This window comes from Mercurialis annua, linkage group LG5 (genome assembly GCF_937616625.2).
Source record: "Mercurialis annua linkage group LG5, ddMerAnnu1.2, whole genome shotgun sequence".
Classification (NCBI taxonomy): domain Eukaryota; kingdom Viridiplantae; phylum Streptophyta; class Magnoliopsida; order Malpighiales; family Euphorbiaceae; genus Mercurialis; species Mercurialis annua.
The window spans coordinates 1,953,121-1,978,006 of NC_065574.1; the positions used below are offsets into that span (position 1 = coordinate 1,953,121).

Here is a 24,886-nt window from a genome sequence, read left to right on the forward strand (position 1 = left end):
AGAAAAAAGTCAAAACGATTTATTTTTTTAAATGAATATGTCTTCAAATTGAGTAGTTAGATACCATTAAGGACAAATAACTAAAAAAAAGCCAAACCTTTCATAAAAATTTCACAAAAATACAAACATTTTAATTCTATCCAATTTGTCCCGAAACGCATGATTTCGTTTTAATTGTGTCCAATTACACAATTTTACTTATGTGAAGCTGATGTGTGATATTACCACATCAGTACCACGTAGGCGGCACATGAGTAAAATTACATAGTTGAACATAATTGAAACGAAATCATGAGTTTCAGGACAAATTGAATATAATTGAAAGATTTAAATTTTTGTAAATGTTTCATGAAAAGTTTGGCCTTTTTGATCATTTGGCCTACAATTAAAATACACTTAACAAAATAAGTTTAAATTGACAATTTTTAAAATTATGATTAGAATTGTAACCGCATGTAAATATTTGTTTTTTTTAGGTGACTAAGCCAAAAATCTAATATCACAAAAATTGTAGGACCATTTAGTTATGCCATTTAATTAGGGCTTTTTATATAAAATACAGAATTTGGGCTAGACTTTACTTTTATACGGCCCAATCTATATCTTTACTTTTCACACCATCAATTTTATGAAACCTAACCTTTTTTTTTTGGATTTCTTTCTTTTTTACCGGTTTCTTATTTTCCTTCTCAATTGGCGGTTTCTTCATTCTTCTCCGCCATTTTCGCTTCTCTTCTCCACGATTTTGCTGTACGTTATCTCCATTACTGCACGACTCCTCTTGCTTTCATCTCTACTTCATCGTTATCTCAACCGTTCTTATTTATATAACTGTAAATTCTTTTGAGTTGTGAAAAAAAAAATCACGATTTCTACTCCTTCGCTTCCGCCGTTCCGCCTCCGTTGTTGCGCCTCCGCCGTTTCGCCTCCATCATTCCGCCTTTATCTCGCCGCGCCATCTTTCTTTTATCTTTTTAATTTTAGATCTGAAATTTTTTGTTCTTTTTTTTATTTTCAGATCTGTAATTTGTTTATCTTTTACTGTTGATTCACCATTAAACATGTATAAAGAGTATTTTTAAAGAATCTAATACTTATTTCATGTTATATAGAATAATTTTGTGATTTTATATAATAAAATTCTGTTATTTCTGCATTTTTTAGTGTTTTGTTGTATTTCTGCGTTTTTTTTTATTCTGCAGAACGATTTGTTGATGATGATTGATTGCTGAATTATTGTAATGTTACAGTGTTGTTGATTTTATGTTGACTTTATGTTGATATTATGTTGATATCTACTGATTCTTTTTATTTTAACATTGACAAATAAGATAATATTGTCTGTGAAATAAATTTTCGTTGGATGAAATGAAACTGTATCATAACCATCTTTGTCGAAATTTAGTTAGGTATGAGAGGTGGAACGCAAAACAATTATACAAGTGATTTTGAAGAAACTGTGCAGCTGCAAAGAGAATTGAGAAAAAAAATATTTTAAAATAGATTTCTTTAATTTGTGAACTGTTGTGTTGGTGTATATTTAATATATTTTTATTTTTATATGTAGAAATAATTTTATTTTTTTCATTTGAATTATTGTCATTGTTATCAACATAATGTCAACATGATATCAACAATTAATGCTAATTTAGTCAAGATGTTTGTAAAATGAGAACATCGATTAATTTAAGTCAAACAATCAACATATTATCAAAAACATGTCAACAGCTCATCAATACAACAATTTAAGCCTAACTTTACTTTTCTTTTAATGATTGAAAAATCAACATGTTATCAACAATATATAAACAACATGTCAACATAAAATTGAAAATCAAAAAAAGTTAAAATACTTATCAACATAATGTCAACAATAAATCAACAACGAATCAACAATTAATGCTAATTTAGTCAAGATGTTTGTAAAATGAGAACATTGATTGATTTAAGTCAGAAACAATCAACATATTATCAAAAACATATCAATAGTTCATTAATACATCAATTTAAGACTAACTTTATTTTTCTTTCTATGGTTGAAAAATCAACATGTTATCAACAGTATATCAACAACATGTCAACATAAAATTGAAAATCAAAAAAAGTTGAAATACATATCAACATAATGTCAGCAATAAATCAATAACGAATCAACATAAGGAATAAAATAGAACATAATTTTTTGTAAAATTGTGACAAACGATAAAATATCAACAAGAAATCAACAATATGTCAACATAATAATGCAAACATATAATTATCTAGCCTCGGTTAAATTTTATTTTATTTAGTTTATTTCGCTGACAAAGTTATCTAATTTGCCAAATTTTTTTTAAAAAACAAATTTTTCCAATGTTAAAATCAAGGAAATACCAATTGATTATCAACACAAAATCAACAACAAATCAACAACACTGTAACATTATAATAATTCAATAATCAACCATCATCAAAAAATCGAGCTGCAGAATAAATAAACACAAAAATACAACCAAACACAAAAATAAAATGCAGAAATAACAAAAAATTATTCCATATAACCATAATTTTATATTACATAACATGAAATTAACATTATATTCTTGAAATATAATCTATATACATGTTTAATGGTGAAAAACAGTAAAACAATTGTAGATCTGAAAATAAAAAAGAAGAAGAATGAATAAATTGTAGATCTGAAATCAAATAGATGATACGACGAGCAGAGGAGATGATGGCGTTGGCGAAGATGACAACGGAGACGATGATGAGAACGATGACGGAGGAGCGGAGAAATAGAGGACGGCTAAGCGGAAGACGACGGAGAGGAAGAGAGAAGAAGATGAGCTGAGAGGAAGAGAGAGAAATATGAGTTGAGAGGAAGAGAGAATTGAATGATGAGGAGAGAGAAAATAAATGAAATTATGATGATTGTGCTATTAGGGTTGAATGTATAAGATCCGTATAAAAGTTATAATCAGCTCCGTGTATGGTAGTTTAGTAAGTGAAAAATATGACATGTATAAAAGTAAACAATTAGCCAATATAGGTTGTTTGTGTAAAAAGCCCATTTAATTACAAGCCGTGAACCAAGCATGACACATCTTATGAGAAGTTGTATTTTTCCTTCTAAATAATAAAATAAAATAATTAATAGACAGATTAGAAAATCAGTACAAAGAAAAATAAATCCAGCTCTTATTGTCCATATTTATTTCTCATCTTCTACACTAATCTCGTGAAAACAGAATCAAAATCCACAATCGAACGGATAAATGGCGGACGCCGCTGGTCACGGAGGAGGAGGAGGATGCTGTCCGTCCATGGATCTGTTCCGGTCAGAGGCGATGCAATTGGTCCAGCTCATCATCCCTATCGAATCTGCTCATCTCACTGTCTCTTATCTCGGCGACCTCGGTCTCCTTCAATTCAAAGATGTCAGTTACAATCCTTTCGAATTCTCTACATAATAATCGCATTCTAATTATTTTTCTTTATTGAAATTTATAGGTTGTTTTTATGTGTTTTTTGGTTTAGCTAGTTGAAATTTACTTCCGATCAATTACTGTGATTTTTGGATATTGTTATGCCTTGTTTGGAATAAATCATTAGCATCCTTTCAATTTTTGCATTTTAGAGTTGAAAGAAGTAAAAGATTTAGCCATTGTAAGCTTTTTAGATATGAGAATCGACTACATTATCGCAAGTAAATTGAACTCCTGTATTTTTTGACTGTCGGAAAATACTCTGCAAGAATTGTAGTGTAAGATATTCAGCTTCTGATTTGTTTTCTTATGGATTGTTTTGGTTTTTACAGCTCAATTCCGAGAAGAGCCCCTTCCAGAGAACTTATGCTTCTCAGGTGCACTATGTTCTGTTTACTCTGCATATTAATTGTATCTGGCCGACGTGCACTAATGAAAAGAAATAATAGATAATTAGTAAAGTTCTTGAACTTCTTTTTAACAATTATTTATGTCAAATACTTCACTTTCGTGTAGCTTTAAGTTGAAGAAAAATTAACTATGATTTCGGAACTGTTTATGACCACCTCTTTCTGATATGTGTTCAAAGTTGAAAAAGCTTCCTAACAACTTTGTTTTAGTTTCTGTTGAAAGTTTTTTTTTTTTTGTATTTTAGATACATGTGGTTATGGAAACAATGGCAGTATTTTAAGTTTATGCTCCTGTACCTTTCCTGTTGTGGAATTATCAATTCTGTTGTCACTTGTCAATGTGATAAATCTCTTATTGTATTGAAGGTTAATTTTATGGTTAATCATGTATTATTTATCGTTATGCATCTTTGTTTTGTTAAGATAAAAAAAACTGGTGAGATGGCTCGGAAGTTGCGTTTTTTCAAGGAGCAAATGGAAAAGGCTGGCATAACACCTTCGACCAAATCTACTGCACGAACTGACATTGATATGGATGGTCTAGATGTACGTCAAGATATTGATTAAGTACATAGTTAGGTATATTTTAGTTGTCATACTTTTGACTTTTTTTTTTCTACTTTTTGAATGTTCCAGATAAAACTTGGAGAACTTGAAGCAGAGTTGGTTGAAATGAATGCTAATAATGATAAATTACAGCGCTCTTACAATGAGCTCGTAGAATTGAAGCTTGTTCTCCAGAAGGTATGGATACCTTTTGTTCTAGTACTATGTAGTAATTGTTGGATTTGTTAGTAATAGTATATTTCATAGAGAGGCGCACATATGATATTCTTAAGGTTGGGAGGCCCTAGTGGTAGTGTGCTGTATCTATATTTTTTTGTTAGTGGAAGAAAAGAGAAGCAAGAAAAGGAAAGCTTAGGAAGGGATTTTTGTATATAGATATAGAATCGGTGGATCTTCAGTGAGTTATTATTCTTCCAAACAATAATGCCCGAATCTGCTACTGGTTTATAGTAGATCTGGCCATTGAAATTTGAGCCAGCTATTTAGGCGGCAAGGTTGCGAACTAAAAAGGTAGTCCTTGGATGGACTTTTGGCTTGTTGGTTTTGAGCTCAGTAAAGTTCATTACTTCTTTCCATGTGTTCTTGTTGCAATAGTCTGATACCTGTTCCAGTTGACACAATTAATGTGCTTTTAGAATTTAGAAGTCTTTCTTAAAAAAGGATCTTAAAGCTCATTTATCTGTCTAGCTGTGAAGTGCAAGAATGTATTTCAGGAGCAGCCTTTTTGCTTTTCTACTTAGCATGATCATGCTTTAGTTTTTTCAGTCAGCATAATCATGGGTACAGATTGTTCTCATCTGAATGTTAGTTTTGTAGTAAATCCTTTCCTTGCAGTCTCCACTTATCAAATGCTCATCTCGTCAAATAGATATTAAAGTCACAATATTTGCTAGCTTTGTGATAAGTCAATCACGATTCTAATTTCTTCCTTTTAGGCTGGTGAATTTTTTACTTCAGCATTAAGCAGCGCAGCTGCTCAGCAGAGAGAATTGGAATCACGTCAAGCTGGTGAAGAATCGTTGGAGACTCCTTTGTTAGGAGATCAAGTATGTATATCTATAAATTTTTGGTTTTTTACCTATACTTGGATCCTAAATTTACTTGTAGCATTTTAATCTTGTGCTGTTCCTCAGGAAGCATCTACTGATTCGTCAAAGCAAGTAAAGTTGGGGTTTCTCACTGGTCTTGTTCCCAAAAATAAGTCTATTGCATTTGAGAGGATCATATTCCGTGCTACCAGAGGCAATGTGTTCATCAGGCAGGCTGCTATCGAGGAGCCTGTGATTGATCCTGTTTCAGGGGAGAAGGTTAGTTACGGCCACTGCTTTTGCCAATCAACAGCTTGTCACCTTCTCTTTTTTATTTTCATTTTTTTTCCTATTAAAAAGAATTGTCCCTCTAGTTAGCCGGTCAATTAGTGCAAATTGCTTTCCGAGACTTACTGATTTGCCATGCAGGTAGTCTTTATCATTTGAATTGATCTGTTAGGAAAGATAGATACCATCGGGGTGAGGCTAGTTTATATTTTTTATGGACATGATATCTGCAACTAAAAATACTATGTGTAATAGGATTGCAACTCATATTTCATTTTAATTGTGTGTCATACACACTCTATTTTGTGGAGGAACATGTTTGTGCTATTGCAGATAATACTGTAGATCCAGTAATCACTGCTTTCTTAAATTAATAGAGATTTTTAGTCTCGGACTCTTAGTTCAATTTCGAGGCTACATGGTACTCTTCATTTTTTTAATGTGATGTATGATTCATTGTAAAGTCATTTGCATCCACTAATGCATGATTGTGAGCTTGCTGCAGATTTTTTTTTCTTCTCTTTTTTCCTTTCTTCATTTCAGCAGTTCGTACATGCCACACTTCCATTTTTTGACGTGTGATGTCAATGCACAGGTTGAGAAGAATGTATTTGCTGCTTTCTATTCTGGAGAAAAATCTAAAACAAAAATACTCAAAATATGTGAAGCTTTTGGGGCAAATCGTTATTCATTCACTGAGGATGTTGGCAAGCAAAACCAGATGATCACTGAAGTATGATTTTACTCTTGTTTTTTATACTCTTTCTACCTTGTGCATAATTACCTTTCTTGATTGGTATATGACTGAAGTTTTCTGCATTTCCTCTATCTTTTATGTTTATGATATGGTTTGACTTATGTTATTACTCCCATTTTCAGGTCTCAGGAAGAATCTCAGAGTTGAAGACTACCATAGATGCGGGATTGGTTCATCGGACCAGTTTGTTGCAGACAATCAGTGATCAATTCGTGCAGTGGAACACTATGGTCTGTATTGTGTTCTCATCTATGCACCCACATATACAAATACACCTGCTAGAAAGACAAACCGACCCTTCTGTTCTTTTCACATCCTTGTGAAACTTTGATATATTTTTTTCATCATGGCATCATGCTTGTTGCTTGTTTAAGATGCTTCATTCACTTCATTTACTTTCTCTCACCGAGTAATCAAATTGTGAGTGTAGCTTCCAGTGATCAAATTGGCAGTATGTTCTTTCTCTCATTAATAATTATAATAATTCAAAAAGCTTGAAACATGAAGCAGTTTCATTATAAAGCAATTGTATCTTTGCATTTAGTATGATTACTGATCAGATCTGAGACTTCCCATCATCAACTTCTCACTTTTATTGAAATGTAACATGTCTTGTATGGTTAATTCTTTCACATGTGTGTTTCATGGTGTTTGCTTTTTTGGAGTGTATTCAATCATTAATGAACTCTTTGAACTCATACAGGTGAGGAAGGAGAAATCTGTCTATCACACTCTGAACATGCTTAGTCTTGATGTAACAAAAAAGTGTCTTGTCGCTGAGGGATGGAGTCCTATTTTTGCCTCAAAGCAGGTGGATGTGGATCGTTTGGCTTTAGTGAAAAATGAGCTTTTTCTGCCATTTACAACATGCAAATAAAGTATATGCTTGGGATCACAAGTAAACAAATTTTGAACTTGACTCATGCAGATCCAGGAAGCATTACAACGAGCTGCATTTGATTCCAATTCACAGGTTGGATCCATTTTCCAGGTGCTGCACGCAAAGGAATCACCACCTACATATTTTCGCACAAATAAGTTTACTTCTGCTTTTCAAGAAATTGTCGATGCATATGGGTGAGTTTTGGTTTAAAGTACTCTTATGTACATCTTTTGGTTACATTGCTAATTTAAGTAACTCAGCTACATTGTACTGTGATTGATCTCATTTGAGCCGCCTATAGTTGTCCCCTCTGATCATCCGACTTAGATGCTTCATGCTGTTCATCCGCATGCATTTGTTATTGCTGGAAGAGTAACATTGTGTATATGAACATTGCTTATTAACAAGTCTTCCCAATAGAAAACGGCACCCAAGTTAGAGATGCAATCTTTGCAGTTTTGATAATAAGTATCATGTAGATATGGTTTAATTACAAATTGGCAGTGATAAAAAGGAAAAAGGGTCATGTATGCCCCTAACGTTTGTGTTTAGGATCATCTATGCCCTCATGGTTCGGAAAGGTGCATATATGCCTCTAACGTTTTTAAATGGGCTCGTTTAGGCCACTAAGGATCATATATGCCCCTAACCGTGTTAAGCGCGAGGTCCTAATTGAGTCCATTTAAAAACGTTAGGGGCATATATGCACCTTTTCGAACCATGAGGACGTAGATGATCCTGAGCCCAAACGTTGGGGGCATATATGACCCTTATGCTAATAAAAATAATGACTGATGACCAAAAAAAAACTCCTGAACTTTAAAATATATTTCAATTGTATCCAATCTTTGCAGTTTTTTTTGTAATTGAATCTTTTTCAGTTTTCTTTTGATTCTAATCATTATGGTCTAATCAAAATAAATTCCGGTTAGTATTCTTTACATATCATACCATGTGGCACCGGACCTAAAAAATATAAAGGGTAAAAAAGTTCTAATGACCAGAAATGATATCATATTTTTTCAATTGAACTATATGAAAATAATTTCAAAATTTATGGTTTTTTCGATTAGGAATTTTTTTGCATTTAAATTTTCAGGTCCGATGCCTAGTGGGACGCCATGTAAAAAATACTCGCCGAAATTTCTTTCAATTTGAACGAATTGGTGAAACTGAAAAGATTGGATGTAATTGACCAACGCTTCAAAGTTAATTTTTTTTTTGTAGTAATTAGGCCTAATAATAAATACACAATAAGAATGTGGTTTACAAGCCAAGCGCAAATCTTGCTTTTGCATATGGCCTATGATGTGGCAGGTCATGCACACACTAAAACCAAAAGTTGCTGCTCTGAGATTTAAGCATCTTGAATTACACCAGCATCTGCACATAAGCTGTTGGACATGCATGCATGTGTATGTTCATTTGTTTATAAATTGGTCTTTTTTATTTGATTTCATTAACGAAGTACAGTTCACTGGTAGAAATAAGATGGTGTTTGTTCATGTGATTGCAGGGTGGCCAAGTATCAAGAAGCTAATCCTGGTGTATTTACTGTCGTTACGTTCCCTTTTCTTTTTGCTGTCATGTTTGGTGATTGGGGGCACGGAATATGCTTGTTACTTGCAACTTCAATCTTTCTAATTAAGGAAAAAAAACTTTCCAGCCAGGTGAACTCCTCTTGACTTGTTATCATCATGAATATATCATGCGTAGCTTGCTTTCTATCTTCTTCTGTAACATTGGCCTCACAAAGTCTTAAATGATCTTTCACCTTTCAAATTCATTTAGGGATGTGATGGCAGATGAATTTTCTTCTTTATCCTTCTACTCATATGTGCTCTTTAATGAGAATAAAGTCAGTTGTTGATTCTGTATCTTGAAAATTATCTAACATTTTTTCTTGTGAACAACAGAAACTTGGGGATATCACTGAAATGGCTTTTGGTGGCCGTTATGTTATCTTAATGATGTCGCTTTTCTCGATTTACACTGGCTTGATCTATAATGAATTCTTCTCGGTCCCCTTTGAGCTGTTTGGTCGTTCAGCATATGAATGTCGCGATATTTCCTGCAGGTATTGACTTAAGCCTTTGATACATTCTCTAATTTCATTTTCTATGAACTTTAAACTAAATGCCAGCACTTCGTGCATGTTTCTTCAGGGATGCTACTACTGAAGGATTGATTAAAGTGGGTCCTGCATATCCATTTGGTGTGGATCCGGTGTGGCATGGCTCTCGCAGTGAACTGCCATTTCTCAACTCTCTGAAGATGAAAATGTCAATCCTACTTGGAGTTGCTCAGATGAATCTTGGAATAATAATGAGTTTCTTTAATGCATTGTATTTCAAGAGTAGCATTAATGTTTGGTAAGTTTAACAACATGGAGACCACCGGCTTCATTATCCTTCACTTTTTTCTGCAGTTATGGAAGCAGTGAAGTATTTTGTGTGGTTAAGGAAAAATTCTATTCTTTTTTCAGGTTTCAGTTTATTCCCCAAATTATATTTTTAAACAGCTTGTTTGGCTATTTATCACTCCTTATCATTGTGAAGTGGTGCACTGGTTCTCAAGCAGATTTATACCATGTAATGATATACATGTTCTTGAGCCCAACAGATGAGTTGGGGGAAAACGAACTTTTCCCTGGTCAAAGAACAGCTCAGGTTGGTCCTATCGATTCAATACTTACACTTACATACCCATTATATATCGATCATGGATGCACACAACTCTAATTTTTTTTATCCTTTCTTATGTTCTTAGCTTGTTCTATTATTATTGGCTCTTGTTTCCGTACCATGGATGCTGCTTCCAAAGCCTTTTCTTTTGAAGAAGCAACACGAAAATGTATGTTGTGGTTTTCCATTTAATAAGTTTATTATCAGATATGTTTATAAACACATAAAACTTTTTCCTTTTTTTGATTCTTTTGGTCTTGTTTTTAGAGGCACCAAGGCCAGTCATACATACCACTCGAGACCAGCGAAGAGTCTCTTCAAGTGGAGGTGAACCATGATTCTCATGGCCATGAGGAATTTGAGTTCAGTGAAGTTTTTGTGCATCAGTTGATACATACTATTGAGTTTGTACTTGGAGCAGTCTCAAACACAGCTTCTTACCTTCGTTTATGGGCACTTAGGTATGCATATATGAATATGAAACAAAGAAATACTTTTGATTCTGTTCAAATTTTTGGCCATTTTTAGTTCGCATATTGAATAGAATAGCTATTCCTAAGTAATTAAATGGATATTCTTCTGTTCTTAGGAGAATACTTATTCTACAGAAACTAGAATTATAATATGATGAAAGTACTATTATTTATCTAAAACATGAACTAAAGAAAGGAATAGCTGGCTTGTTAGAAGAATGCTGTAATTCCCCTATTTCCTGAAAATATTTCAATAATTGACTTTTGTGTAATTTCTTCTCATAATCTTTCATTTTATTTGAATATGTGTTGATCTTTTTAAAGAGACATAAATTTATTATTTATCTTGTATTATTCTTTCTGCAGTCTTGCCCACTCAGAGTTGTCAACTGTATTTTATGAGAAGGTTCTTCTCCTTAGTATGGGGTAAGTTAAAGTCTCCGATGGCTCTTCACGGTTCAGTAAAGCAATTTAAGCATCATGCACATGTCACTCTTTTTTTTTATTTCACTTTTAAGTCAATATTTTTGAATTCATCTTGGCAAGAGATTTGGATACTCTGTTTTATTGGTTAGCGGTTATCAGAAATATGAAGACTTTTGCATAAATGATGATTACAATGATCGGTGACCCTGCTTCATGCTTATCACAGGTTCAACAATGTACTCATCCTTATTGTTGGGGTCATCATCTTTATCTTTGCAACTGTCGGTGTGTTGTTGGTGATGGAAACTCTAAGTGCATTCTTACATGCTTTGCGTCTTCATTGGGTGGAATTCCAAAACAAGTTCTATGAGGGCGATGGTTATAAGTTTCTTCCTTTTTCATTTGCATTGGTTGGTGATGAAGATGAATGATGCATTCACGATTAGCATCAAAGTCGGTGGTGCTCAATGTGCATAGGTATGAAATGATTTATCTTGATATTTATTCATTTGAACATGATCAAATGTGATCGTTGCCATTTCGAGCACTGCTCCGTTCCGTTCCGGATATTTCTATTGGAATGAATGAGCAGTTTTCTCTGTTTGGCGGGTGAGTTATTGTGTTGAAAAATTCTATCCTACACATATTGTATGTGGCGGTTCTGGCCGAGTGTAATAATGAGCATATTTAATTTATTTCAACCTTTAAGTTATTGTTTTATTTAATAAATAAAACATATAGCCTCATTGAAAGTTATTATTATTATTATTATTACTATTATTATTATTTTTGATATTGGTGCATTGGAAATTTAGCATGGACTTTCACAGTTATGCTGCTTATGCTGTCATGCAGAATTTACTGATTATGTTCCCGTTTGCTGCTTCAAGGATTTTAAAGTGTTCTAAAACCAAATGACTTGGTTTGTTTCTGTATCTTTAAAATTAACCAATTTTGTAAAATTTATTTGAACAAAACAAAGAAGAATGATATCCTAACAAGTAACAACGTAAGTTAAATAATTTTTTTAGACGAGTTAGAACCAAAAAGGCTTGATAATCCAAATATATCTTACCTTTTCGATTTTATTTATGGTCTAAATTTGTAAAATCGTCAATTTTATCATATTGTTAGAATTTAAGTGGAAAAAAAGTCAAATATGTTCTCATTGCTTTTATATTATTTCAATTTGTCTGTTTTCATACAAATTTTTCAAGCATGAAGCAATATAAACGATATTTGTGCATTTTTTTTGTTCCAATTTAAACAAATGGCTATAATTAAAATTGGCTAAAGTTAATGACTTAAGTGACAATATGTATCCTCAACTTGTAAGCAATAGGCAATTAACACATAAATTAACTTTGTGCGCAAATCAGTATATAAACTTGGTGATTATGGCAATTTGCCCCCTCAATTTGTAATTTAATTATCTTTTAAATTGACAATTTATCCCCTTAACTTGTAAGTTAATTTTCCAAAATGGGCTAATTGCCCATAATCACCAAGTTCCAAAAAGTCAAATATGTTCTTCCTGTTTTTATATTATTTCAATTTGTCTTTTTTTTCATACAAATTTTTCAAGCATGAAGCAATGTAAAAGGTATATTTGTCCATTTTTTTTGTTCCAATTTAAACAAATAGCTATAATTAAAATTGGCTAAAGTTAAAAGACTTGGCAATATGCCCCCTCAACTTGTAAACAATGGGCAATTAACACATAGATTAATTTTGTGGGCAAATCAGTATACAAACTTGGTGATTATGGGCAATTTGTCCCCTCAATTTGTAATTTAATTGTCTTTTAAATTAACAATTTATCCCCTTAACTTGTAAGTTAATTTTCCAAAATGAGCTAATAGTCCATAATTACCAAGTTCGTATACTGATTTGCTAACAAAATTAATTTATTTGTTAATTGCTCATTACTTACAAGTTAAAAGGGCAAATTTTCCGGCAAAAAAAAGGATAAATTGCTATTTAACTCTAAAATTAAAGATTTTGAAAGTTTAGGTCATAAACTAAAAAAAGTCGAAAAGGTATATATATATATATATATATATATTTGTAAATATATTGTAAAATGATGTGACATTTGTGGTATTGGATCTTAATTTAGATAATTCATGATTCTTGACAAAGCCATTAAGAAAATGCGTCCTAAGCTTTTCTGACAAGGACCACAAAAGCACGGGAATTTCCAAGAACTTTCTACCAGGCAAATATTCTGAAATTGTAATTTACCAAACTGACAATTTTTTTGTGACAAAATTAACTATCTTAACAGCATTTGTTGCGAGTAATGCTTTGAATACCTCATACCCCATAGAATCGCCATTTACACCCGATATGGGGGCATTTAGGGCCTGTTTGATTATATGTGTTTGGTGAGATTTGATTAGTTGTTGCTGTTTATATATAAAATAACCATAAAAGATATATTTTTTTGTTTATTAAACTATAAATATATTATATTATATAATATTTAATAAAAATATTAATTATTATTTTTTTATAAGAGACAATATTTAGTTTAGATTTATTTAGAGATTTTTTTGATAAATTTATGATTTATTTTAAAAAATATTATTAAATTATAATTGTTTTAATATAAATAAAATAATCTTATATAATTTATAAACAATTAGAGTATTAAAAAATAATTTACATTATTTTATATATTAAAAAAAGAATATATTTTGTCTAAATAATTAAAAGAACTGAAACAGCTATCAGCTGTTGGCAAAAAGCTGCAAAATAGAGTTTTTCAAACAGCAGCTGTTGGAGGTTCAAAAAGCTTCAAAAAATTCCTAAAATAATCTCACCAAACACTTTAGTAAAGATTTTTGAAAAGTAAAAACTAAAACCTCCACCAAAAAGCTGAACCAAACACCACCTTATTATCAACACGATTGAGTACACAAGGCGCAGTACTTTCTATATTTTTTTCAAGAATCATTGTGTTACTAAACTTGTGTTTCTCATAGATGATCAGTGGAGTAGCTTTTAATTGAAATTAAGAGAAATAAGATGTAATATTTTACATAAAGATTAAAATTTAGGGATGGACATGTTTTTTCATATATAACATTCACTTAAGGCAGATTGAAGGATTTTGAAGGAACAGAATGCATGAATTCCGCACAATCCGTAAATTTCACCGAAATTCATGGTTTGGTATGAAAAAATAACATGAGAATACATAAATTTTTAAAATTCTTCAAACTTATAAATCTATCATTAAAATTTCACCTTTTAGGTAAGAAAGTTGAAGTCCATGATTTTTTATGCATAATGAATTGTGTCATTTTATTATTCTAATATATCTCCATAAATTCATGAATTTTATATTCATTGCAAACAGTAAATTTATAAATCTGTGAATTTTACATCACTAATTTAAAATTCATCCATGAATTTTTAAAAATTCTCAATCTAATTGGTGCCAATTGTGATTTTTTCTTTTAAATTAGGTAGCTAAACCACTGATGATTTTGGATGAGAAAGAACGCGCCAAGATTTGCGAATCCTCCCGATTCTTACCATACGTATGATCGATAACTTTATATGAAAAGTGATGATTGGCTAGCTAGTATATGAAAAGTGATATACCATGCTTCATCAATGGGATGGGATATTAATCAATTTTGAAATATAATACAGCAGCAATTATGGGGAAAACAAAGAACTATTATGTCTTATCCGATATGATTGGATCTTTTACAATTAGCTTATTTCAATATGACAAAGCAAAGAACAGCTTAGGAGAAATCCTGACAAAGTGACAAAGCAGAGCATAGGAAATTTATATGAAAATTCAATCCACATAATTAATCTGTTCTGAAAGCAACCGTCCAAAGCATAGGAATTTCCAAGAAATTTCCATCAAATGCTTTGAGCAAATATGACAAGTACATAATTTGAGATTTAAATTATCAAACTGAAACTGCATATGTACAAAAGTTCCAATTATTAGCAACCAGCCAACTTCTAAGCAGTATGGACAGCAGCAACAGTTGAGACCATGGAGTCCACACCGCAGACGTTGCGACCCTTGCAGATTTTGTAGAATCCGTTCTCTCCCCACTTCTCTCCCCATGAATTCTTGATAATCCAATAAGCCTTTTCCTTCAACCGAATGGGAGCATAGCCCGCTGAACCGTAGCCAACCAATAGCACACCGTGGTCGAGCCTCTTTGAGCAAATGTAAGGGCACGAAACTCCTCCGATGTATGTTTGCATATATACAGCATTGATAGCCACTGCGCATTCAAACAAGCAACAAAGTTAAGTAATGACTCGAATGGTTTATATGAATCTATAATCATATTCATTACAACTAACTAGTAATTTCATCATGAATAACTAATAATAACTATAAATAACTACTACTCGTAATGAAAACAATAAAAAGTTTAGTCAAGTTCCACTAGTTTACTATATGTTATGTGAGCCCAATCTAAACGAACAATTGAACAAAAAAGAAATTAATCATTCAATTTCAAACCCGAGACACTATTTTACCTGCAAGAGGGCCATTTTTAACAAGGTTAGCAGCGATTTGTTCTTCGTCAAGAGAAACAACACTAAAGTTTGATACTTTAGCTGCGATCTTAGACTTGTCAAATTTACAAGCACCACCATCAGTACCAGTGTAAGGATAATCCTCCTCACGCATAAGACCTCCAGCTTTAAGAGTGTACTCAAAAGCACTATTCATGAGCCCACCATTGCAGCCAGAGTCACAAGAACCCTGTTCTTCAGGATCACACTGCACATAATACACACACAACTTCAATCTATCAGACAAAACAAATCCAATTAAATAAACCTTTAATCAGTTACTCGTCTTAATTCATCACTATAACAGTATTAAGTATTAAAATTAAAAGTCAACGGCTAATTTTCGCAATTAAACTTTTTAATTGATCACAATAATTAAGTAAAAACTATAAATTCCAATACGATCAAACACCAAATCCAATTAAACAAACCTTTAATCAGTTTACCCGTCTTAATTCATCACTATTACAGTATTAATATTAAAAGTCAACGCCAAATTTTCGCAATTAAACTTTAAAACAATCAATTCCAATACGATCAAAGTACAAAACATCGAAAATCGAAGAAAAAACAAACCTCGTGATCGCAGTCTACGAGCTGTTGTTCGCTAAGACTAACAAGTTTTCCAGTGGCTAGAAAGTTAGCACCTTCTAATGCTCCGGTAGTACTAAAACTCCAGCAGGATCCGCACGAACCCTAAAAAAAATCACAGAAAATTTCAACATCAGCATCATAATCAATCATCAAATTCAAATCCTAATCAATCAAATAATTTAAAATTACCTGATTTTTAACCGGAGAAACGGCGCCTTTCTCCCGCCAATCAAAATCCTCCGGCAAATTATTAGTAGGCAAAATCGGAGCCTCATTAGCGTCTTTAGGAAGTCTCAACCTCCTTAACCCTAAAAACTGTCTCTTAAACTCAGCATGAGTCAAATCGGAGAACTGAGTCACACCGTGAGTCGCCGTCGGATCCAGCTCCTGGTGACGCTCCGCCCGTCGTAAATTACGAGCGAAAATCTTGAATCGGTAGTCATGCTCTTCTTGTGATGCGTAAGTTTTCTTGAATTTACTTTTGAACAGAGAAAAGTGATGCTCTGCTCCGACAAGGTTGTTAGGGTTTAATCTTGGGTAGGTCGTTTTGTCGAGTATTGGGTAGGTCGTTTTGTCGAGTATTGGGTAGGTCGTTTTGTCGAGTATCTGCCTGATGAATATATCATCGCCGTCGACGGTGGTCGTCACCTCCGCGAAAACGGCGGCGACGGAGAGGAGAGAGAAGAGAAGGAAGAATGATAAACGAATAGCCATTGGTGAAGGTTAGGTAAGAGTAAACCAACGGGATGAAGTGTGATTATATATACACAGAGACGGATTTGTATTATACGTATTTTGAACGTATAGTTATTAATTTACTAATACATCCTTAAAGTTTTATGTATTATTAATATATCCTTCTACTTTTATTGATGAGCAAAATATATAAATACATCTCCTTTTCGAAAAAGAACATATTTATCTCCTAGTACCCTTATAATAAATTTTATAAAATTGAATTCTTGACAAAAAAAATGATAATTTTGATAATACTTTATATGTAAATTAATATTGGTGCTTAATGCTTATTAAATACATGTAAAATTAATGATTAAAAATGTAATTATATTTTTCTTCCAAAAAAAGAAATTACATTAATATTAAAAATTAATTGATTCAGTATTATTCATATGAAAAATTGATTCAGTATTATTCATATGAAAGTATTAAAATATTTTATTCGAGCATAATTACTAGTGTTATTTTATTAGATTGGGTATTGATTCTGCTCTTGTTAGACTTATACACGTAGTTTTTTTCATCAAATATGAGCTTGTCTTAGGTTCGTATTTTTTATTAGAACTTAATTTTTCAAATTAAAATTAAAAAATTATCTATATTTTAAAAAAATATGGTTCTAGTCGTATTAAATTAATTTATTAACCAATGATTTTAATAGCGAATATTAGGTTAGAACCAAATCAAGATCAGATATAGAGTTGCATTCAAAAGAGTCAAGTCAGTTGGATTCGGAATAAAGTGTAAACTAAATTAGAGTAGAAATTAAAGTGATTAATATAAATACTAAAATGTACGTTATGAACATTTTGCTGGTGTTTAAGTAATTAACCCGTATAAGATAACAGACTGGTAGCTTAGAAGGCAGCTACCCGTCTAAAAAGGTTCACTTTGCTGGGGATAACTTAAGGAGTTGGACAAGCTTGCTACCAATTAAAGAAAGACACGTGGAAAAGATTGAGTGTTGGGTTTGAATAGTTAATTGATTGGTGGGCTGCTCTGGAATTCTGTTGTGTTTTTTTGCGCATAGAAAGGATAAAAGCCGAAAGAAAAAGGATTAGATTTTTGGAAAATTATGAATGTGGACCGAATTTGGATGCATAAACATAACGGACTCCATTTTACTAATTTTTTTTATTAAATATAGTAAAAATTATTACATTATACTCCATCCGTTCCATAATATTTATCGCATTTAGAAATTATTTTAAGTCCATAATATTTGTCATATTTAAAATGTTAAGAGAGCATTTATTGTTATTTTTCAAATTTATTCCTAGCAATAAATAATTTAGTAAGAATAAAAAAAATTAGCCAAACATAAAAAAATTGAAATTAATATGGACAATTTAATAAAAAAGCATATAGATCAAGACACATTTATTACTTTCTTAATTTATGTGAAATAGTCAAATGCGACAAATATTATGGATCGGAGGGAGTATTTTTTGGCTAAACCCATTTTGAGGTCCATAAACTATACAATTTTGGTTCATCGGGTTCCTCAACTTCTATTTGGCTTCCTCAGATCCCTAAACTTTTATTTTTTGGTTCATCAGACCTTCAAAATATATTTGACTTACTCCCTAAATTTTTGTTTTTTGGTTCATTAGGTTCTTTAAGGGAGATCCATTTAAGAACTTAATGAAGTAAAAAAAATAAAAATTTAAGGATCGAAGGAATCAAAAAACAAGAGTTTAGGGATCTGAGGAAGCCAAAAAAAATTGAGGGACCTGATGAACCAAAAAAATAAAAGTTTAAGGACTTGAGGAAGCCAAATAAAAGTTGAGGGACCTAATGAACAAAAAACGTATAATTTAGGGACCTTAAAATAGGTTTAGCCTATTTTTTTTAAAAGAAAAACATATATATTAAGATAGCACTATCTTAATATTTAAACGTAAAAATACGAAATAGGGTGCAAGCGACGAAATTATAAAGTCGTGGTGCTATTGAAAAGAAAAAAGTAAAAGTCGATAGTTTTTAAGAGAATTAGCCTTTTATGAATTTTATAAAATTATTCATATTACATATAAAAATATACTCCCTTTGGTGCATAATATTTGTCGCATTTGACTTTGACACAAGAACTAAGAAAACAATTAATATGTTTAATTTATAAACACTTTTACTAAATTAACCCTACATTGAAACTTGATTACATTTATGACTCTCATTTTCATTTGTTTATTGTATTCTCTCAATTAATAATTATACAACGCAACGGTTGCGCCACGTCATTCGTACAACAAACCAATGAGGCGTTAGCCATGTGCAAATGTTTAATGATAAAAAAATAAGTAATAAATAAAGATTCCCTATCGCAAATGATTATTGGCTTGTTGTAAAAATGACATGGCATATCCGTTGTGTGGGATAAACACTCTCTTTCAATAAATTAATAGAGTGCAAATATGGAAAAATAACCTCTTGATATTATAACATAATAAATATTATGGATCAAAAAAATTTCTCAAATGCAACAAATATTATGGACCGGAGGGAGTAAAGATTAGAAGGTGCTCCCTTCGGTGCATAATATTTGTCGCATTTAGCCATTTCACATAGATTAAGAAACTAATAAATGTCTTGATTTGTATATATTTTTACTAAATTGTCCATATTAATTACCAATAGTTTTATGTTTGATTAATGCTTCTACCCTTACTAAATTATTTATGCTAGAGATAAATTTGAAAAAAAACAATTAATATTTTTTTAAAATTTTAATGTGACAAATATTATGGATAACAAAAGAATTTCAAATGGGACAAATATTATGGACCGGAAATTAAATCAACATTTTATATTTGATAAACATGTGGAACACTAAACACCAAGCTTCAGTTTTATCATAGAAATGAAACTATCCCATTTTTCCAAGTACGTGTCCAAATATCCTTTTTCTCCATGCAGCATTCTTCTTCTTCAGAGAGTGGGAATGAATTCTATTACGAGAGTCTTAAAGGACGATGGCATGCTGCCTGGCTGCTAAACCTATTGACGTACTGAACTAGCAATCACAGCAGAACAATATTCTAAACCTGTTGCATAATCTGTGGAAATTCAGAGCAAAGAGTCTTCCGTCCATGATCATCAAATATCTTCTCCAAAGTAATCTCTTGCAAAGCAACTAAAGTCGTCTCCAACATGTCAAGTCCCGCTTGGTTTGCAAAAGTGAAGACCGGCAATGCCTGCATTTTCTATAGCCTTTAAATCAGACTGGCCCAACAAGGAAATAATCTAGAACTGGATGAAATTGGAAATATAAATGCAAATGCATATAAGCTCAAACTAAAAAGAAGCTCACTATATTTGCAACTTATAATGTCAACAATACCAAATTATAAATTTGAAAGATGATGATGACAAATAATCTTGTTTCCTCAGTTTCGATATCTTCATCAAATAAGGGATTTATAAAAGAAAGCAACTATAAAGAGTCTCTAGCACAGAAAATGATGCTGCTACAATAGATAAGTAGCGAAAATTTTACTCCACGTATCATAAAAGCATAATGTTGATACTGGATAGTCCAGTCTCATTTCTAAGAATTAAAAGACATATTCAGGAACCAAAGTTTCCCAGTCAGGCAATGTCATTCATGAAAAGATGATAAAATTTCAGTCGCACCTTTAGAGAGCAGCACATGATAGCATCAGAGTTATGCCATGGAGTTTTGAGGACGGATTCGCCTCCTTCACTGCTAGTTTTGAGTAAATCTACACCCATGTAGCACCTGCAAAGTAATGAGCATGCCATCAAGTAAAACATGAATCTCAGTAGAACACTAATTAGGCAAAAGGAATTCAAACTGCATAATAGTACGGAAAATATATTAATGTCTCACAATCAAGCATCAGATGAACAACATACATATAAAGCCACACAAATTGGCGGCAAGTGCATGCAGCATACCTATAATTCTGGCAGATCCAACGAGCAAGTATCTCTTCCTCCGGAGTGCAAAGTGGTGTTCGAAGTCCAGCATGAGACCCCAAATTAGGAGGAGTTAGTGCTAATGCAACTCGCTGAACAGATGATATGATGCTCCAAAAAAGGTATGGAATAGAAAATCAATGTAACCAAACTCAGCTTACCTTTGGAGAATCAAGGGAAATAATACGAAAGCCAGAAGGTAAAAAAGAGGTGCATCATCAGCAAAGGATGCATCTACAGGTGCCCACAGCATTCTCATCCATCCCACTGCAAGGCTGTCAAATCAAAAGCAACAGGGAAAGTGAGCCATAGAACCAAGAACAAGAAGGTACAAAAAGCAAAAAGTTCTCATGTGGTAAGAAAATATAACAATATCAATATGCATGCAGAAATACCCATCCAAAACTATTTCATTTCAGAAAACAATTGAACAAACATAAACAACTAAAAGCATCACCAATTAAAGAGCACAAAGCCGTGAATAATACTAACCTTATAGGAAGCTTGTCTATGCCTAAACTACGAAATCGGTAAAGTCAGGCACTTGCATGAGCATCTAATTTACATAAATAATCTCTTTATCAGGGTCATCACCTTCCCAATCTCTATCATCTTGAGGTGAATCAGATGAGTCCGAAAGCTCATCTTCGCTCAAGTCATCCTCTTTCCCGGCTTTAAGTTTATCTAATATCGCAATTACCTGAAAAGGTAGATCAAACACATCATATCTAAGAATCGAAATTCATACCAGTACATAATGAAGTATAAATTTGCAGCAGCTGATCCTCAAAAGTTGCAATTTCAATAAAATTGAAAAACAAATAAAGGTTAGAACTCAATGGCTCATAGAAAAAAAGTTTCCGAAAGAAAGAAACATCAGTGGAATACGTTCTTCATCACCCTGAAAGATTTAATTTAAATCACTTTAACGTACAAGATGAGATTGGCAAATGCAGAGCTTTTTTTTAATGTGGAAAAGCCTTGAGTAGATTAAGCAGCCATCAAAGTGAAAAGGCAGTTTCCTATATATGAATGAACTTTGTGGACAATTATAATTTCAGTGTTTCTCTAAGTTAAAAAACAAATCCCTTGGTAAAACAGCTGAAATGCTAATATGCAGGACAGCTATAAAACTATCTGCATATACTGCAACCAGAACACAACAGAATCTTGAATATCATAGCATATTCAAACTTCATAAAAAGATACCAGGATCTTCATTCACTCGCCAATTTATCTGCAATACATCATTAGTTTACATACGCAGATCTGTCAAAAAACAATTTAGAAAAATGCACACACTATCATAGGCACTAATTAAAATATTCATAAAACACAACTTTTGAACCAATGCGATGAAGATAAGAGATTTGCAGACCACATAAGTCATCTTCCACTAAATAATTTACATTAGATAACCTTATGCCACAATTAAACCTACAAGTTACAGCATTAGAACTTAATCTTCACGACTTAGTGCTTCAATACAAAAACTAAACATATGCTTACAGATAATATTTTCAAACCAGAAACCAAACATAGTAAAAGGACTTACCCTACTTCCTCTCTCAAAAGATTCATCTTCTACAAACCGTATCTCAGGAGTCAATAGCAACTTCTTACGCCTCCCTAATTTGCTCCTAACATACTTAGCTTTCGCCTTTAACCCCGCAAGCGCAACCTCTTTTCCTCTATCATCTCCAAAAACAGACACATACACTTTAACAACCTACAGATTACAACATCAAAATAACAAACAAATTCCTTCATTACTCAACAAATAAACACCCCAATTAACAAAAATCAACAACATCAACAACAAAGAACACAACTTTCCTTAATAACTCGACAAACAAACAACAACCCACCAATTAAAATAAAGTAACGACAATTAAACCAAATGGGTACCTGCAAATCACCAGAAACTTCAACATCACTGATGGTAGTGAGTGAAGACAAATATTTATCAGCACCCAAAGCAGCCTCAGGCAAAATAGCATACTGTAATACTTTATCAGTTAAAAGCATATCAGAAAGCTCTCTCTGTATCTGCTTGGCCACCATTTTTACTCTCTTGGGATTAGCCATACATTTTATGGTGTTAATCAGAGACTTTTTTTGTGGAAAATGGACATGGGTAGCTGATTTTGGAGTACAAATTGGAAATGGGTTGTGAGAGATTCGGTGATAATTGGGGAGGGAATGATGGTGTAATTGTAAGTGAAGCATTGCTGTTAAGATTTAAAGCTCTTCTCTGTGGTTTCTTGTTCGTTGGTAATTTTTGTTTTTGGTTTCTAATAAGAATATCGAAAGTGTTTATTTTTGAGCGCTCGTGTAATAATTAAATGAGCAAATTACTCTAAGGTACCTCACATTTATTATAATTCACAGTTTGGTATCTCTTGTTTGAAAATCAAACGATTCGGTACTTCAGTTTTGATTTTGTAAACTATAAGGCCCTTCTGTGAATTCCGTTAATAATTTGAAATTTATTTTCAAACGATTAGGTACCTCAGTTTTAATTATATAAACGATTTGGTTCCTCAGTTTTAATTATGTAAACGATTAGGTACCTCAGTTGTAAACTATTTGATACATCACATTTCATTCCGTTAACAATTGAGTACCTATATTTAACAGAAGGGCCTTATAGTTTACAAAATAAAAACTGAGGTACCAAATCGTTTGATTTTCAAACAAGGGGTATCAAACTGTGAATTATGACAAATGTGAGGTACCTTAGAGTAATTTGCTCTAATTAAATTAAAGAAATAATATCCCGAGTTAAATAGTAGGGGTGGGCAAAAAATCCGGTCAAATCGATTAACCAAACCGTACTGCAAACGAAACCAAAATGTAGTTAACTGGTCTCAGGCTTAGGCTTAGGTTTTGATTTTTAATTTTTATGATTAATGGTTTAGGTTTAGGTTTTGAATTTTTAAAAACCGCGGTTAAACGGTACAAAACTATAAATATATATGTATATATTAACTATTTAAATAAAATATATTTTATAATCTGAATACAAAAAAATATTTAAAAAATATTTTATTTAAGATTTTTTTTATTTTAGGAGAATATATATTTTATTTTTTTAATAAAATATTTACCTAATTGAAATAGAAATATATATATTTTTTATTTTATTAATTAAATAGAATAAACATTAAAATTTAATTATTAGACTATATTTAAATTTTATCTATAAATGTTATCTGTTTTATATCTAATTTTTTAATGATTACATGGTTAAGAACCGCAAAACCAAAAAATCAAACTGATTTAAATGGTTAACCGATTTAACGGTTAACCGTTTAAAATTTTAGGTTTATGTTTTTAATTTTAAAAACCGTACTATTATGGATCGGTTTACAAATTACCCTCGTGGACCGGTTAACCGGTCCATGCCCCCTATTAAATAGGATTAATTCCGGTAAAAAATAATAGGATTAATTGTAAATTAGTACACAAACTTTACCCTGATTTATAATTCAACATAAATTTTAAAATTTTGCAAATTGGTACATCGAATTGGAAAAACACTAAAACATACATTATAATATATAACCAGGTGTTGTTGCATGATTGGTCGGTGTACCAATTTACCAAAAACCTGAAAGTTGGTGTACCAATTTGTCAATATTTAGAATTTGTGTTGTAATTATAAATCAGATAAAATTCGTGTATTAATTTATAATTAATCCTTTAAAAAGCATTTTACTGAAGTACATAAAAGGCTAAGTTTTTACATTCATGACAAAACGAAAAAGAGATTTACATTTTCTACCAAATCACTAAATGAGTATGAGAGACATATGACACATTCAAATAAAAAATACTGTTAAAAAAACATGCCAAATTGCATCTAAAACATATCAAAACGCATTAAAAACGCGCCAAAAATATATGAGAAACGTGTCCGATAAGCGGAGGTAATTTAGGAAAAAAAATTAGGATTATATTTGTGCCCAAGACTTCCTTAAGGATGTTTCTGCGCTGGGGTGGAAACATAAGGGACGTTTCTCAAATTTAACCTGCTCAATCGAAATACACGGTCTATAAAAAAATA

At 32.0% G+C, this 24,886-nt stretch overlaps 3 protein-coding genes across 6 annotated transcripts; 1 reads left to right on the plus strand and 2 right to left on the minus strand.

Moving 5' to 3' along the window:
* Window positions 1-3,116: 3,116 nt before the first annotated feature.
* LOC126680890 (V-type proton ATPase subunit a3-like) lies at window positions 3,117-11,739 on the plus strand. Its single transcript, XM_050376156.2, has 18 exons — window positions 3,117-3,419; window positions 3,800-3,844; window positions 4,301-4,423; window positions 4,514-4,621; window positions 5,380-5,490; window positions 5,578-5,751; window positions 6,356-6,493; window positions 6,640-6,747; window positions 7,221-7,328; window positions 7,446-7,594; window positions 8,917-9,070; window positions 9,317-9,477; window positions 9,566-9,772; window positions 9,886-10,069; window positions 10,170-10,253; window positions 10,352-10,545; window positions 10,924-10,983; window positions 11,210-11,739. The coding sequence occupies exons 1-18, from the start codon at window positions 3,258-3,260 to the stop codon at window positions 11,412-11,414; spliced, it is 2,475 nt and encodes an 824-aa protein (XP_050232113.1). The 5' UTR covers window positions 3,117-3,257; the 3' UTR covers window positions 11,415-11,739.
* A 3,026-nt stretch (window positions 11,740-14,765) lies between these two features.
* On the minus strand, window positions 14,766-16,884 carry LOC126681215 (probable cysteine protease RD19B). Its single transcript, XM_050376692.2, has 4 exons — window positions 16,330-16,884; window positions 16,123-16,242; window positions 15,508-15,754; window positions 14,766-15,245 (listed from the first exon to the last, which is right to left on the minus strand). The coding sequence occupies exons 1-4, from the start codon at window positions 16,852-16,854 to the stop codon at window positions 14,974-14,976; spliced, it is 1,164 nt and encodes a 387-aa protein (XP_050232649.1). The 5' UTR covers window positions 16,855-16,884; the 3' UTR covers window positions 14,766-14,973.
* Window positions 16,885-19,669: 2,785 nt separating this feature from the next.
* On the minus strand, window positions 19,670-23,134 carry LOC126683259 (probable ribosome-binding factor A, chloroplastic). 4 transcript variants are annotated; one of them, XM_056106012.1, is made up of 6 exons: window positions 22,726-23,134; window positions 22,373-22,546; window positions 21,310-21,517; window positions 20,797-21,084; window positions 20,512-20,617; window positions 19,670-20,072 (listed from the first exon to the last, which is right to left on the minus strand). In XM_056106012.1, the coding sequence occupies exons 1-3, from the start codon at window positions 23,044-23,046 to the stop codon at window positions 21,374-21,376; spliced, it is 639 nt and encodes a 212-aa protein (XP_055961987.1). In that variant the 5' UTR covers window positions 23,047-23,134; the 3' UTR covers window positions 19,670-20,072; window positions 20,512-20,617; window positions 20,797-21,084; window positions 21,310-21,373. The 4 variants fall into 4 exon arrangements, with proteins under 4 accessions (XP_055961987.1, XP_050235063.1, XP_050235065.1 ...); XM_050379106.1 differs by having other exon boundaries at window positions 20,797-21,092; XM_050379108.1 differs by having other exon boundaries at window positions 19,670-20,081; window positions 20,797-21,092.
* Window positions 23,135-24,886: the final 1,752 nt, after the last annotated feature.

What these genes read in the sequence shown, in the direction of transcription:
- LOC126683259 (XM_056106012.1), bottom strand. Translation starts at nt 23,046, where the DNA reads ATGCTTCACTTACAATTACACCATCATTCCCTCCCCAATTATCACCGA. An exon ending in AAGTTTCTGGTGATTTGCAG is followed by an intron (nt 22,547 to 22,725) that starts GTACCCATTTGG and finishes TGTAATCTGTAG; the next exon opens with GTTGTTAAAGTGTATGTGTC. An exon ending in CTTTTGAGAGAGGAAGTAGG is followed by an intron (nt 21,518 to 22,372) that starts GTAAGTCCTTTT and finishes CTACCTTTTCAG; the next exon opens with GTAATTGCGATATTAGATAA.
- LOC126681215 (XM_050376692.2), bottom strand. Translation starts at nt 16,854, where the DNA reads ATGGCTATTCGTTTATCATTCTTCCTTCTCTTCTCTCTCCTCTCCGTC. An exon ending in TCGTAGACTGCGATCACGAG is followed by an intron (nt 15,755 to 16,122) that starts GTTTGTTTTTTC and finishes TATTATGTGCAG; the next exon opens with TGTGATCCTGAAGAACAGGG. An exon ending in TAAAAATGGCCCTCTTGCAG is followed by an intron (nt 15,246 to 15,507) that starts GTAAAATAGTGT and finishes TTGAATGCGCAG; the next exon opens with TGGCTATCAATGCTGTATAT.
- LOC126680890 (XM_050376156.2), top strand. Translation starts at nt 3,258, where the DNA reads ATGGCGGACGCCGCTGGTCACGGAGGAGGAGGAGGATGCTGTCCGTCC. An exon ending in AGAGAACTTATGCTTCTCAG is followed by an intron (nt 3,845 to 4,300) that starts GTGCACTATGTT and finishes TGTTTTGTTAAG; the next exon opens with ATAAAAAAAACTGGTGAGAT. An exon ending in GTTCTTCTCCTTAGTATGGG is followed by an intron (nt 10,984 to 11,209) that starts GTAAGTTAAAGT and finishes TGCTTATCACAG; the next exon opens with GTTCAACAATGTACTCATCC.